The following is a 16,508-nucleotide window of genomic DNA, read 5'->3' as shown; positions in this document are numbered from 1 at the left end:
AATTATCTAGGATATGGCATACTGTATTCAATATTTGCACATGGAATAAATATTAAATCAGTGAACGTATTTTGTAATGCAAAACCAACAGAGCACGACGGTCATCAGTGGCTCCTCACGTTTCACTCGAGTCCCCCCCCCCTCTTTACGTCGATGATCCACTTCATATTTGACAGACACCCTCATTGTAATAGACACCCATCTCGGTTTTCGGTGTGGTATTTTCTGGGCAATGTACAATACCGCTATCCACCTATACGCTAATTAGAAATCTGTACACGCATGCGAAATTCCGTTATAAAGAATGGGACGTTTGTGGTGGTCAAAAGTTCAGGTTGTCGATGTCTTCCGATGCCAATATAGATGGGTTCTAATAACGAAATTGGTCACATTTCCACGAAAAATATCCAAACCTAAGGTCTAATTTATAAATAATAAAGTTCATAAACAATCACTGAGTACGTCATCGTCATAATCGCAATTACATTATTTATAGCGCATGCCGGCGGCGGCCATCCAGAAAAACAATCACGGCTACCAGAGTGGAGCAAGCCAATCACATCCAAGGTTATAAACATGTTCGCGACTGTTTTTTAAAGAATAGTTCTTTTTTTCATTACCGGTGTATCACGTCTTAACAATTGCATCTTATCTGTTCAATGCATCTCACCAATGAGCGTATTATGTAACGCTTAATGCAGTCAAATTAGTTTTACAGCGACAACAAGAGGCGAGCCCGGCGAGAGTTTGAAATTGAAATTTGAACGGTTAGTACAGAACAAGATAACGGCGACTGGACGATCGCACTCTGTTGGACACTTCAACGCTGAAGAAACCGATTTACTCAACTTCCCTTTAAAAAAATCACTCTAGAATTCAATTCTAATATTAGTTCCGCATGGGCGGTGACGTGAAGCGGACAATAAAATACTGTTTACGGCCCCATTTATACGACACGAACTCACCAAACATTTCCTTTTCTCTGAAATTGTATACAACGAGCATAAAGTTTCTCACTGTTAATCGCCGTGAATACCTATTTCTCTATTGGCTGACAACGTTAAAAATAACGCCTGGCGTTGTCAGGCACAAAGACATGCAGTGTCCGTTAGTTTTAGTTGGCAAGGTTTCGAACCTTCATCATCCTTACTACATGCCACATACAATGATGATATACGCCGGGCGTGGGTTCCTTGTTTTGACGGTAAAAGTTGCGACCAAAATTAAAAAATTCGTGACGTGGGAAGAGCTTGAGAAATGGGAAATGTTTTGTTGTTGTTTTGTTTATTAACTTCTCGTTTTTATTGTAAGTGTGCGAATTATCCGGATCTTGACTAACTTTGGTTACCTCAGAGTCACATCTTTCAAGTGTGGTATATCATAGAAGTCCAAGCCATACATCAATGAGAACGGATATCGCATGCCAAGTCGTAGAACTGTTGCACAACGTCACAGCGCCGAAGACTGACAAACGCGCCCTGAAATTAATCACCCTTCGGCGCTACAATACCCATGTCGTATTTTATCTACATCGAAATGACATTAAATAGAGGCCTACTGAATTCGTCCTTTATGAATTTAATGAAAATTCTTTGACAGAAATCAGCGGATAATATGCGAATGCTAGTTCAGATCGTAACTTGATTGCCATTACATTATACCCCGTCTCATCATTTCATTAGCCGCAATTTTTTACTTATAAGAAAATGATGAAAAACTGCTTATCTCACCTGAGAATGAGATTAAAGACGATTATAACCCGAAGGGAACCATTATTCGCTACACGGATCATAGCTCTCGTATCATTTTCTCCACTCCTTTGCTCTCTATTCATTCAGACTACCACCTGGGCACTACTTTAAAACCGGTGCTCAACTCGTGTACGTCACGTTGCCAAAATATAGCGTTTCATGTTTGGAACTTATAGTCACTTCCGGGTGTCACTCGTAGTTAATTTTATAATAGAAACCTCTCGTTTCAGTTTGAATTTTGAAAGTTATAAATATTTATAAAAATGAAGCGCATGGGTTTGTATGGTTTATAGTACAAGTGAAATAAAATGAAACGACTCCAAATGACGAAATAGTGGAATCCCACAATACAGTTCGGTAGCTTGAGAGAATGACCTTTGCACTCTGGTGGTAATAAAAAGGCAGACTTGCTGCCGGACAGATGAGCGATACCATTTTTTTTTGTAAATTTCTATAGCTTCTGCGATGATTTTTCTAATTGTTTTATGCTACAATTATACTTTCAACGAACGCGAGTAGTTAGATGGTTCGTGGAGGTAAAAAAAAAAGAATTTAACTCCATGGATGGTTTTAAAACGACTGCCACTTTATGACTGGCAGTGTTTTGATTCACCCGGGGTTTTTAAAACATCGCATCGGTGTTCTGCTTGCCAGCTGCTTGATCGTTCTTTTTTTGTTCTACTTCGTAGGTTGGAAGAAAACTACGAGATCGCCGAAGGTGTATGCATACCACGGAGTGCCTTGTATATGCACTACCTGGATTATTGTGAAAAACACGACACTCAACCCGTGAACGCCGCAAGTTTTGGAAAGGTAAAGTTCACATAATACTAGTAGCTCAAATTGCGCCTTCTTTGCTCGCATCGTTCTGTATAAGACGCCACCTTTTCATACTAGTAAGGAAGCACTTGCATTTTATAATCCTTAAATTGGTATTTAATTTAGTTACAGATAATGTGATAACATCTCTCTATTTCCTTCCCATACTGCATTGCACTAATGCGCAGTATTGTAAAATTTAAATCTGACTTGACAGAGTCTGATGATGAAAGTGAAAGTTTATAAATAATCATCACCATGGTTACCAGATACTGCTCTTCATCATGCTACTTTACGTATGATAATGATGTAAGTTTTGAAACAAAGCACACAGAAGCAGTTCTATAAGCCGCTAACAGCTTTAATAATTCCCTCCTTCCCTCCGATTCATGCTAACTTATACCATTAATAAAATATTGGGGGCGAGTGTTTTCCAAAATATCTTTAGTATCGTTTTTTTCTCTATTTATTCCAGTGGAATATATTCTGTAATTGCTCCCAAGGCCAAACAAAACAAAAAATGATATCAAAAATATCAAAGAAACTTGATTAAGATCATATGGGAGATAAAATCGTTTTTAGGTCTTTTTTTAAATTAGTCAACTTTTGTTTGTTCACATTAGTGCAACAGAAAAGCTATTCCTATGAGGTTGGTTGTACTCTTTGAGATAAAATTTTAATTTAAAAGAGGCTGTACTTCAGTAGTCATTGTTTGAGAGTTTCATACCTAACGACTTTTGCCTAGTAAGCTCATTTTCTGGTCTGCCCCCTACATCACACACAATGTTGAATTTTTTGTAGGGAAAAAATCATTTTTTGTTATGTTTCTTGCAATTATATTATACGTCTGAGATTAGCAGGCTTCCTCCAATGGAACAAATGAAAATAGCAGGGTGGCGCAACCTCTACTTTTGGTTAATTGGCATCCCTGGAGACAGAGATAACCCCCCTCCTAGTACCTGCTTGTTCCCCCTTAATAGAGACACAAGACACATATAATTATGTTTTTTCCTAATGATCTCCTGCTGTTTATAAACGAACATGCTAAAAATCACTAAAAAAAAGACAACAAGGAAATGTTATAAATGTTATCACATTTCTAATGAGGCATGTAGAAATCGTGAAAACTGAAGTTGCTACCTCAAATGAGATTTACTAAATTTTACTTTGAAGTCTTCAAATGAAAATACTTTTATCTGTCACACATTATTTGTGACTGGAAATGTACATTCTAGTTGCATGACCTGATAAAATAAATATTATTGAAATCAGTAAAAAAGGAATGAAATAAGAGTGAGAAAACAAACATAATCTCAAAAGTCAAGTCAAAAGTAAAATTTTTCTGCCAGTACAAAACAAAAATATTCATAATATGTGAATTCTCAGATAATTGCTACAAGTGCTACAGTAATTAGCTGTGGTTATCATCCTCCTCATCACAATAACATACCACATTTGAAAGTTAATGTAACAGTTTTTCATAAAATTTATAAATATGCCAATTCAAGTTGTTCATATCAAAACCTCTGTGATACAAAACTAGATACTGGCGACAATAGTTGATAGCGTATCTATTCAGAAAGCTTAACGACATCGTTTATTGTAACTGAGATGTACCCACAGGCTATTCTATTGTTCGCGTATAACTCCATTGTTATGAAACATTGATTGGTACACATTAATCATGCATATACTCGCTAATGATAGGGGGAGGGAGGTTGAGACGGTGAGATGTACGTGCCCCTTAGCGATTTCCAAAGTGATAGAAGTGCAGCCTTTATCTCAATATTTCTTTTATGGACAATGTAATCATATGAAGTATTATTTTGATAAAAAAAAGTTGCTTTTTTTCATTTTTTCAATAATAATATAGCACTGAGTTTATATATTTTTTTATCACACACATATTCAAATTTGATGGTCTGCTCTGTCTGAGTCTCTGTTTCTTGTCACCTGACTTTTACTGCATAAATTGCATAAAATATGTGCAGGTTTACCGCTGCGTCTTTCATTTTTATTTCTATTTAAAAGCAATAAAAATCTTACTTTTGAGTGTTAAAAATTTAAAGCAACTTGGTCAATTCTCTAGAGATTCTGAAAAGCGTTGACGTTCTCGGCTCCCGGGGTCAGTTATAATACCCACTCATCAGCTGCCTATTCACTGCGTTGCATGTATTACAAGCAGAGCTAACTGTTATAACATTCATATCAGATTTCCTGAACACCATTCCTTGTGGTAGGTATCCTAAGAAACCATCTTTTAACATAGCAGTTGACAACCTACTGGCCTACTGGACTACTTTTGAGAGTTTACAACCATCAGGGTATTGATTTAATTTGTAAAGGTTTCCAAGTACCCAGCCTCAAAGCAATGATAAAATCATTTGTTCTTTACTTGTCCACTTCCTTCATATTTTCTATCCACTCATGCCTGCTAAGCTGTTTCCTAGCAACCCATCGTCATGCCAACTCCAGGCATTTTCCCCCAATGCTGGGTGCATCTTTGATGTATTGTCTGTGAATACTACATACCTGATAGATGTTTCATGTCAACGGGGTGGTTCTTTGCAATCTTGGTTTGGAAGTTCTGTGGTTTGTATTATATCTTGACCTTCATGACCATTAAACTGCATTAAACATGATATATTGTATTGGAGCCGAATACTACAATCAGAAGCCTCCCCTGCTGTTTGTACAACACACACTGCTTGCTTCACATTGTACTGAGCTGTGAGCACTCTAACTAGTGAACTGCTCACTGTGCCAGTACATCTGATTTGTGTATGGGATATTTCACGCTGTCACTGCCAAATTATGTAATAATAATCTTTATTGCGTTCATATCCTTATTCTGATTTGGAATGAAATGTCATACAGATGTAAAATACACAAAAAAAGATTTCACCACAAGTTCCCTCTTTTCATCACAAAATAGTCCTGTTTATAGTCTGCACTTTCCTTCAAAAGATTGGGACAAAAAAGGAACAATTATTTTTTAGTAAAAACTTAAAATTTACACAAATTTTGTTAGTTGGCCCCAAAATTAGGGTTAATTTTCAGAAATATTGACGAATATAAAAAAAAAAGTGCAGACAAATTTGGGCAATAAAGTCTGGTGGTGAAAAGGTATGTATGGAATTTATTTTCACTGATTTTTGATGAGTTGAATGCGAAATATAGGAAAAAAAGTATATTCGCTGGATTTTATTTTCACGGAATCATCCTTTCAGCGAAAATAGCGAAAATAAATTCCAAGCGAATAAATAAAGTATTCTACAGTATGCCTCACTTTCTGTTTACAAACAAATTATTTTTTTTATTTTCTAAACTATTCAAATAAAGATTGGAATATTTAAATTTTTACTCACAGAATGTTATTTCACACCTCCCTCTTGTAAGATATTTAGTTTTGTGCAATTGACTGTATGTGCATTTCAGAACAATTTTATGAAGGATTTAAACAAGAATACATGCATGTGTTCGCTTGAGATCTTTTTTGACAATGATGCAAATAGAACTGATTCCATTTGAGCAATCGTACAAAAAGTTGATTCGCATTTATGTTTTGACCTCATTTGTGCTGTGTTTCGTTTACTTTTTAAAGGGTGGTTTGTCATATAATTTCCCTTGGGTTGCTGTAAGATTCCTGTAGTACGTTTCATAGCCATTGGGGTGTTGGTGCTTAGTAGAGTATTATACAAGCAAACAGTGTATTTGTATAATAGTGTTTGTGTCTCTGTCACTCCGATGTCCTGTAACCATGACATATCTAACACCGCCCAATGGTATTTATTTATTTCCATTGTTACTGAGTTGAAGAACAAAGCGATCAGACGTGGCTTTATCCGTCTCTTGAAAACAGCTCATAGACTATGAATAGAGATGTGCAGAGAAAGAACCTCTCACCTTATATTATCAGCACCTATCTCATTGTCTTTAGTTTCCAATCAAACATTGAGACCGGGAGTGAAGCAGCAACAAAGACAGATTGTGGGATGACCTCGACAAAATTTCAAATCAGTCAAAAGTCACAAATAGCGCATCAAAAGGTTGAGTTTTAAAATGCAATTAATTGTTAAGTTTCTAGCTATTAAAAACCCATGTGAAAGGAATCAGGTTTTTTTTTGAGATGCAAAATGGGGTCCACCTATAATTCTTTACCTCACAAACGGTTAAGCCATATACACAGAACTGGTTTACCATTATTAGACGTTTCTTTTAGGACAACGCAATTTGTCTTTCTCAAGAGTGCACTGTCACCTTTAATTATATAAAAAAAGAGGTTTCCTTTGGTTAGCATACTGAATGAAGAAGACAATTAATCACAAGTAACTGTCGGTGATTTGTTCCAATTCTCAGGGCCATTTGGGAAAGTGAAATGAATAGTCGAACCATGGACACTCCTTACCTTCTTTCATTGTCTGCGGTTATTACACTCAGACTGTAATTAGCTATCCAATATCACAACAAGTCACAGCAATTTTTTTTTTTTCATTTTGCATACTCGGCTCAGTGTATCATTCAAAACAACAGGCGATGTATGTCCCGTTTCAATAACAATGAAATAGTAATCTTCACCTGCAGCACGCATTCACTTTGACCTTACCCTTACATTTGGCCATCAGAGTTTATTATGTGCAATGAAATGCTAGGCTGTTACACATTTTTGACACCTATAAAAACCCCAAATTGTCCCCCAAGTTGAGGACATTTTTCTATATTTAATTGGCACTCTGTGGCTGAATAGCGGGGTCATCAGTATAACAATGCCTAATACAGTGGAGTAGATAGAACCATAAATATCCTACTGAAGCCTTGATGTATAGAGTACATGTAACAATCAGTAGCCCTGTCCACACTAAAAATGAACACTTCTCAATCTGACCATTGTCAGCCCAATACTATGAGGTTGTTCATATTGCTAGCTTTCTACTCTTTAGTGTTAAAGACATCATAATTTTACAAATCGTAAGCTCATTTATGCTAATTAGGCATTTTTCAAAATAAAATTTCAGTCAGCATTTTTATGTGTTAATGTGTTATTGTCATTTCACCATTTAAGTAATTGTTGTTACTCGGTCTGCTATTCTCAAGTTGCTGTGATAAAAGACGATAGTGTTGCATAGATTGTTTTTCTTTGTGTACTGTTCAAATGATAACATGTATTATGAATATTGTGATGTTTACTATACCACATCAGCAGTGATATTTCACTCTAAACTGTGATTTGATAATGGCTCCATGGCCGTGTGATAAAGAATAAACTAAAATTGATTCATTTTGCTTGAACCACAGAGAGTAAAATGCGTTCTTGTGTGAACTTGCCTTTCATATTTGAGTGTGAGAAATGGACACGTGTAGCAAGACTGTGAATAATAAAATGATGCTTGGTTTGAGTCAGTGCCCCCTGACAGTAATGATGATAAATCGGCAAGTGAATGTCAAACAGCACTGAAAGAACTTGAGACATCGAGCCATTGTGAGCTTGTGATTGGTCAGCCATTGCATATGTACTTTGGTGAGGAAGGGAGAGGCATACATGGCCAGTCAGCCATACATGCCTTCTAGCGATTCTTTTATATACAATTCATCATTAGGCAATGCCTGTGTTTTTATGGTTTTTTTTTAGAAAGGTGATTTGATAGTTAGTATATTAATCAAAGCTTAGATATAATTCGTTCAGTTTAAAAATCAAATTCTCAAGATTGTGATGTGTGGCATCTGGTGGTAATAACATTTTTTTGAATTTTCTTTAAATCAAAGGTTATTGTTCAAAATGAAAGAGAGATAGTAGTTGTAATACACTTTTCCTATAAGTTGTAGACCCCTTGTGACTAAGCACTTTTAGGTCTTTGTAAATTAGTCAACTTCTGTTTGTTCACATTAGTGCAACAGAAAAGCTATTCATATGAGGTTGGTTGTACTCTTTGAGATCAAATTTTAATTTAAAAGAGGCTGTATTTCAGTAGTCGGCACAGTGACGTAAAAATGACGTAAATGAGCAAGAGAAATGTATCGTATCATGACTGTGTATGCCGAGTTGTCGTTTAGTAAATGTCTGAAAATGTTGTTATTGCACTAGAAGTTCCGACGTATTGGCCATAATGCTTTTAATGATTTGTGATATCTGTTCTGATTTTTATTCCTCAAATTTTGTGGCACTTCTTCTGATTAGTCGCATCTGTATGGACGACTCATATGGGCAAGTAGTTACTGATTTCCTGTTCTATGATAAAACTCCTAATTAAACCTTACTCCATAAATGAATTGTGTCGTCCCATATGGTCATTTTGATTCATTCAGTTTGGAGGATACTTCAACTGTTGGCTGTTCACTCATAAATATAACAATGACTTTGTGGGATAATAAAATAAGTGTCAGGATCTACCATTAAATGATGGGGAGTGAAGCGTGATAAAATGATGAAAAAAATGTGTACGTCAACAAACCAAAACTATAATAAAAAACAAAACAAACCTCAAATATTTAGAAAGCCATGAGAATGATTGATAATGTGAAAAATCCCCCTAATACTTCCAACTACTTCCCCCTTGCTCCTTTTGATGACATTTCTAGAAAATGAAATTATAAGCCTCCATCCCTTGCGAAAAGAATTGGTGCTTGCCTGCCAAATACTTAGTATTGCACAGTTTATAGATGATCACTTAGATTTGTGGTGGCTTTGCGTGAGATACTTCACTCATTGTGCACACTTTACCCAGTGATTAGGCTTGGAGTAGTATTATATTGGAGTTGGCCAATTTATCATGATGGTGTGGAATGAAATAATGTGGTACTTGAAAACATCGTCTGATACAATGGTGGATTTCCCAGGGTTGTGATGCTCTATTCTATCCAGCAGTCATAATATAATTGGTCAGAAAATAATGTTAAACTTGATCAAAGTGATAGAGATAATGCCAGTCAGTCATACCATCACAACACACACACATACACAAATTACTAGATATTATACGAACTACTAAATACATTTTATTTTAGACTATAAGCACAATCAGGCTGTAGCGAGGGACAAAGGATGTTTTTAAAGATCACCGCCAGTTAAGAAAACACTGGGAAACTAAAGCCAAATTGTGACTATTTAAAAAAGAAGGAAAGAATTGATAATGGAAGCCGACATATGCTGCCTAGGGCACGTAATTACACTAATGGGATTAAAATGCACTGTCAATGAAACATTTTTGTAGCCAGTTGCAGATGTCATAGCCGTCTAGCTACCCAACACCTCAAGTCGCGTAATAAAGTACATCAAATAATGCCCACGCTAAGAGCCTCGAATCCCACTCCATTGAAGTACGTAAAATGACACTTTAGCAGCTTCAATTAATGTGCGTGCAACACATGTTGGAAAGCGTTGACATCTGAAATGGACACTTAAGGGGAAATATTCTAATCTGCGTGTGCTTGGGATGAATTATACTTCTGGCTCATAAAAGTCTCCTCGTTTTTTGAAGACTGTTAAGTCTCTAAGATCACCTCGCATAGTGTATCTGTGTTAATTCGCCCGAAACGTTTCAAGAGCATAATACTTCAATGAAATGTCTGGTCAGAGATTTAGTATTGTCTGTGGATTTTATTTTCTGTATTTTCATATCAACCACGAAGCATGATAATCACGTTGGAGAACATAAGAATTAGGCAGTTTGGTGAACTGGAAAACCTAAAGGCTATTGAGGAGGCTGGACAATAGCTGGCACAGTGCTTCCGTTAAAAGCTCTATATGACATACACAGTGAGGGCAGGTGATAAGGTTTTAAATTAGCCTGCTTTAGTGCAAGTAACTTGAGACTTGTGCTGTAGTACATGTATCTCTTGTGACAGTTTATTAAAACCATCTTCCTATTAGATTCTCCCCCTTCTATCTCTCTTGAATACATAGTCTCAAGTTCTAAGGCGTGCACTGCTGATTCACATGATGGGATTAATATGCTTTATGATGTATGGGTAACAGCGATGATGAATTTATATTTTTCCCCTCCTTCTCTGGAATTGTTTCTTTGAGAAATCTACAGTTTTTTTAGTGAGAGAATTCAAAATTTCTTCTGATATCCTATTTTTTCTAAGATATGTTGATATAATTCACATACTAATTTAAATATTCTGGAGTTTCATTTCTGATAGCATTTTAAGAAATGATATGTTTATTTCAGCAAGCGTATTTCTCATTAAGAAAATAATTTAATCTCGATAATCACAGTCTGGGGCTGGAGGGCTATACTATAACAGATGTACTGTATTGTTTTCAAGTACTAATAGTTATTTTATGTTAGATTGTAAAATTAAAATGAAAATTTAATTAAAATTTTCAGATTATCATTAAGGTTTTTTATTTAGAATTAGTGAAAATATAAACATGATGAAATGGTTTTACAGTTGCTGATATGGCGGACTTTACTATTATTTGTTTAAAAACTCAAATGGGAATTGTAATTCCCTCCCCAAAACAAGATAACTAGCAAAAGAAATGAATGACATGAGAGGAAATTACACTAGATGTATTTGTAATTTTACTCTTATTTGCTTGTAGATAATACGACAGCAGTTTCCACAGCTGACCACCAGAAGACTTGGAACAAGAGGGCAATCCAAGTAAGTTCATTTCACACTTATTACTATTAAATCATCTGGTAGCTCTCGAAAATGTCCAGTTTTGCTAAAATATTCAGTTTTGTCTATCAGTTAATTGTAATTTGCTAAGGTAATTGAAATACAATAGAGAATAAAATAAATCGCCAGCAAATCCATGAATTATAATTTTTGTGATTTAAAAATGGTTGAAAAATAAATTAATAATACTTGATAGCTGCCCATCTGCAACATATAATTACTGATAATAGTTTGAAAGAAACTGTGGTTGCACATACATATAATAATAATGTGTATTCGTACATACTGTGTAACTGTGTCATATCTCAAATACACTAGATTCAGAAGATATTTTTCCAAATTTAGAAACCAGAATGCGTTAAACCTGAAAATAGAACCAAAATTAAATTTCTAGACTAAAAAATTAAATTTTTGTCATTATTAACCAAATTTCCTCACATCATTTCCAATTTATTCTGGCATACTCTGTGACCATATTTTTTCCATTACAGCAGCATGTGAGGAAGATTAAATCACGGGTCCCACCATTAGATTCACTATAACTTGTAATAGTTTTAACAAAAGGAGAATTACAACCGCTAATGGATGTGCAACCATGTGCTCATCTTGTAGTAACCTTATTCATAAGCTGGAAGTAAATATTCGGTGGATAAATTTTTGAGCCGCTGAGATACAGATAAAATGATTTACAACAAAATTATTAATGCCAGTAAAGTATACAAAATCTGTGCAATATACAAAAATAGAATATATTTACTTTTTTCCGGGTGTCTCCATTTTTGGGACTTTTATTCTGGAGATCTCGTCTGTGCATCATTTTATTGGTCACTAACAGATTTTAATTTTGGGTAATAGAAAAATCATGTCCATTTTGTCCAAAAATAATCAACAAATTACCTAAAAATACATAAAAATTTACAAAATGTTGAAACCAAATTTTGGCGGGAAAAATTATTAGAATTTGTTAACCTAAAAAATTCTTGATTTTGGTATAGTGGAAAATCAAGTGTCGTCAAATGTCAACTTTATATTTGGAACCCAAAAACATTTTTTTTTTCTGTACCAAATATCAATATATATATTTAAATGCGTTTGAGCGACTTTTATTCTGGAGATCTTGTCTTTGCATAATTTTTTTGGTCACTAATAGATTTTAATCCTGGGTAATAGAAAAATCATGTCCATTTTGTCCAAAATTAACCAACAAATTACCTAAAAATACATAAAAATGTTAAAATATATTTTGTTCTGTACCAAATACATGTATCAATATATATATTTAAATGTGTTTGAGCCATTTGTGTCTGTGTCTCTTACTTTATTGTTTCATAATCACTCTCGCTGTGTGAGCAGATTGGGTAACCTTTATACACTGTATTAGCTTGATTACAATACTTCACTTTCAGGAACTAGACCCCCCTGGTATCAAATCTACATGCTATCCATTCCCTATGCTTATATAAAACCTGTCCTTTGGGCTTCCTGACTAACGATCCACCATAGGGGTTGATCTCTCTCATTAACTCTGTGTCATTTGTAACTGTAGCATACGTACAATGATGGCTCTTAACAATAGTCCACAAAGCAACAACATAAAAATAATTACGGAAGCTGTGTTATATATTTGCATAAGTAGGCTTTGATATTGAATGATTTGTTGATAATGATAATTATTGTAATTAATGATGCTTTTCAAATACATTTTTTAACTTTCATTTCAACAAAATTACTTATTTCCGTCTGACCGAAATAGAAGTGTATTTTGTTGGCTATTGTTTGAAAAATAAATAAAAGTATAAAAATAAAAGTACTGACAATCAAGTTGGTATGACTATCTGACTTTTCCGGTTGATGTTCATTCCAACTGTATTCATCGTTTGTTTTTTTTTGTAGCTGTTCGAAATAAGTTATATTCTAAATGAGAATGAGTATTTTCTCTACTGTGACTTGTGAAGTTATGTACCATAGAATACTTTATTTCAGCTGGAATTAATTTTCACTGAAAATACATTTTGGCTGTCATGTATGGAATTTATTTTCGCTGATATTTGATGAGTTGAATATAAAATATATATAAAAAAAAAAAAATATATTCCTAGATTGTATTTTCACTAATTCATCCATCCATTTCAAGTGAAAATAAAATATTTTTTTACAGTTTATTTCGGAAATAGTATCTTGTGTGATACAAGAACCACTGTTTTAAGTTTATGATTGTTATATTCTAGTGTGTGCATTCGGCATTTCAACCTAAAATACTCAAGTTATCCCTCTGTAAAATCAACAAGATATATGGTATATGCATGGAGGATAGAAAACCAAATATCCACCAACATTGTCCTTTTGTCACAGTAGAGGGCGCCCATTGTGTGCTTTGCCAAGTGTTGTTATTGACAGGCAAGACGATTGTATTCACTAATCCCAGGAGGTATTACCAGATCAAAAAATCAGTGAACCCTTTAAAATTTCCACTTTGAGATATTGTTAAGTTCTGCCTGACTTTTTTCAGGCCCTTTCTTCTGTGTTTATGAATCAAACCCAGATATTTTCACCTCTTTTGTCCAGACTTTCTTGATCAAAGGATCACAGACACACAGACAGACGCATACACAATTGAGGTAAATTCACAAAGTTAAGGCTAGATGTTAAACTGCTTCGAATATCACATTGAACAAAGCAAAGTGTAAAAATCAAATCAAATTTAACTTTAATCAAACTTTCACGCGATATAATATAGACAGGCATCATTACGACAGAATTAACAAATAATAACAATAAATCCTCTTGCTGTGAAAGGTTGTTCCTAAGTTTTTTTACATGATGAAACATGATCCCTTTTGTATGATCAATCCGTCCACCCATTCCATTCAGGTACAAATTGTTGAACAAAAACCCAACATGTAACAGCCTTGCGGTATTACCGGGTAATGCAGGCTTCTGTTTCCCCTCATCTAGTATCTGAGATATCGTATTACAAAATCATGAATGACAGTCACAAGAGAACAAAAAAAACATGATGTATTTCACCCGTAGGCTTGTTATAATCCACAATTACAAATATACTTATGATTGTTATTTTGTAGGTACCATTATTATGGGATCGCAGTCAAAGAAGTTTCACAGTACTTTGATGTTATGTACTCAAAGCAAGGAGTACAGGGGTAAGATTATTTAATATTAATTAATAATAAATGTATACTACATGAACATCTATGGGCCATATATTAAACAGGTTATGCAAAACAAAAATTTCAAATTGATTTTAGATTTGGCTACAAATAGTTATTTCACTTTCGCTGCCAATAGTTAAGAGTAATTACAGCCCGCTAATTTTTATGTGAAAATCATCGTTTAAAAATAGCATCTGCTGAAAAGTAAGTTAAACCATTAAGAAAACATTGTTTAAGTCTTTCGATACAGAAGCATATTTCAGTTTTTTGCAGGAAAATTCATTTAAATAAATTTTCTCAAATAGACTAGTGGATTTGTAATTCATTCAAATAAATAGACTAGTCCACAAATTCACTCAAATAAATAGACTAGTCCACAAATTCACTCAAATAAATAGACTAGTCCACAAATTCACTCAAATAAATAGACTAGTCCACAAATTCACTCAAATAAATAGACTAGTACACAAATTCACCCAAATAAATAGACTAGTCCACAAATTCATTCAAATAAATAGACTAGTCCACAAATTTACTCAAATAGACTAGTCCACAAATTCACCCAAATAAATAGACTAGTCCACAAATTCACCCAAATAAATAGACTAGTCCACAAATTCACCCAAATAAATAGACTAGTCCACAAATTCACTCAAATAGACTAGTCCACAAATTTACTCAAATAGACTAGTCCACAAATTTACTCAAATAGACTAGTCCACAAATTTACTCAAATAGACTAGTCCACAAATTTACTCAAATAGACTAGTACACAAATTTACTCAAATAGACTAGTCCACAAATTCACTCAAATAGACTAGTCCACAAATTTACTCAAATAGACTAGTCCACAAATTTACTCAAATAGACTAGTCCACAAATTTACTCAAATAGACTAGTACACAAATTTACTCAAATAGACTAGTACACAAATTCACTCAAATAGACTAGTCCACAAATTCACTCAAATAGACTAGTCCACAAATTTACTCAAATAGACTAGTCCACAAATTTACTCAAATAGACTAGTCCACAAATTCACTCAAATAGACTAGTCCACAAATTCATTCAAATAAATAGACTAGTCCACAAATTTACTCAAATAGACTAGTACACAAATTCACTCAAATAGACTAGTCCACAAATTCACTCAAATAGACTAGTCCACAAATTTACTCAAATAGACTAGTCCACAAATTTACTCAAATAGACTAGTCCACAAATTCACTCAAATAGACTAGTCCACAAATTCATTCAAATAAATAGACTAGTCCACAAATTCATTCAAATAAATAGACTAGTCCACAAATTCATTCAAATAAATAGACTAGTCCACAAATTTACTCAAATAGACTAGTCCACAAATTCACTCAAATAGACTAGTCCACAAATTTACTCAAATAGACTAGTCCACAAATTTACTCAAATAAATAGACTACTCTCCTCCCTATCATTAATTGTCAGTTGTACACCTGATTTGACCTTTGTGACTTGTGTTACAAAAACTTGCACTGTCTTGTCACCATATATATAATTTATGAATTCATGTTATAACTTGTTGTATTTTTGTAAGCTCAGTTAAGTTTCTAGAATGGGCATAAAAGCTTAGACAGTTTTAATAGAATGTTTAAATTTATGAGGGAGCTTCATACGTTGCATATGGTTTGGGGCGTAACATGTCTCGGACAGTTAACAATTAGATGCTAAAATCTATCACCCCAGGGGCTGGTTTAAGGTTCTTTTCAAGGTTTTATAGCGTTCTTTTTAATATCGTTTATGGGCGACTTTTAAAGTTTACTTTGCAAGTCACCTCTTGGGGGCTCACTTGTCAGTACTATAAGAGCGGGTTACAACATTTTATTGTTTTTTTAACTGCCAGTGTTACATTTAGAAACATTTTCACCTCTCTCACTTCTAGTCATGCCGTGTTGTATTTGTCCAAATTTAGGCATATTTCTTGATTGGTGGTTGTTATGACAACTGAATACAGTAACATAATTACTGTAAATGCATTCACTTGGTTTTAAATTTGCTATTTTTGTTGATATGTAAAATAAAATGCATGTAAACATGTGAAACATTGTTTTACTGGCAAAATTGGGAACATAAAACACAGTATATATGCTCACAATATAGAAAT

At 34.2% G+C, this 16,508-nt stretch overlaps 1 protein-coding gene across 2 annotated transcripts in view; it reads left to right on the top strand.

Moving 5' to 3' along the window:
- LOC102802318 (transcription factor RFX4-like) overlaps positions 1–16,508 on the top strand; it is a 48,202-nt gene that overhangs the window by 21,338 nt on the left and 10,356 nt on the right. For both annotated transcript variants that reach the window (XM_085501090.1, XM_085501091.1), the window contains exons 4-6: positions 2,441–2,564; positions 11,119–11,180; positions 14,282–14,359. In XM_085501090.1, coding sequence (XP_085357216.1) covers positions 2,441–2,564; positions 11,119–11,180; positions 14,282–14,359 — 264 coding nt within the window. The remainder of the gene's footprint in view (positions 1–2,440; positions 2,565–11,118; positions 11,181–14,281; positions 14,360–16,508) is intronic.

This window comes from Saccoglossus kowalevskii, chromosome 7 (assembly GCF_978046115.1).
Source record: "Saccoglossus kowalevskii chromosome 7, keSacKowa6.1, whole genome shotgun sequence".
Lineage (NCBI taxonomy): Eukaryota > Metazoa > Hemichordata > Enteropneusta > Harrimaniidae > Saccoglossus > Saccoglossus kowalevskii.
Note: the sequence above shows the minus strand (reverse complement) of the source record. Positions and strands in the feature narration are given on the sequence as shown.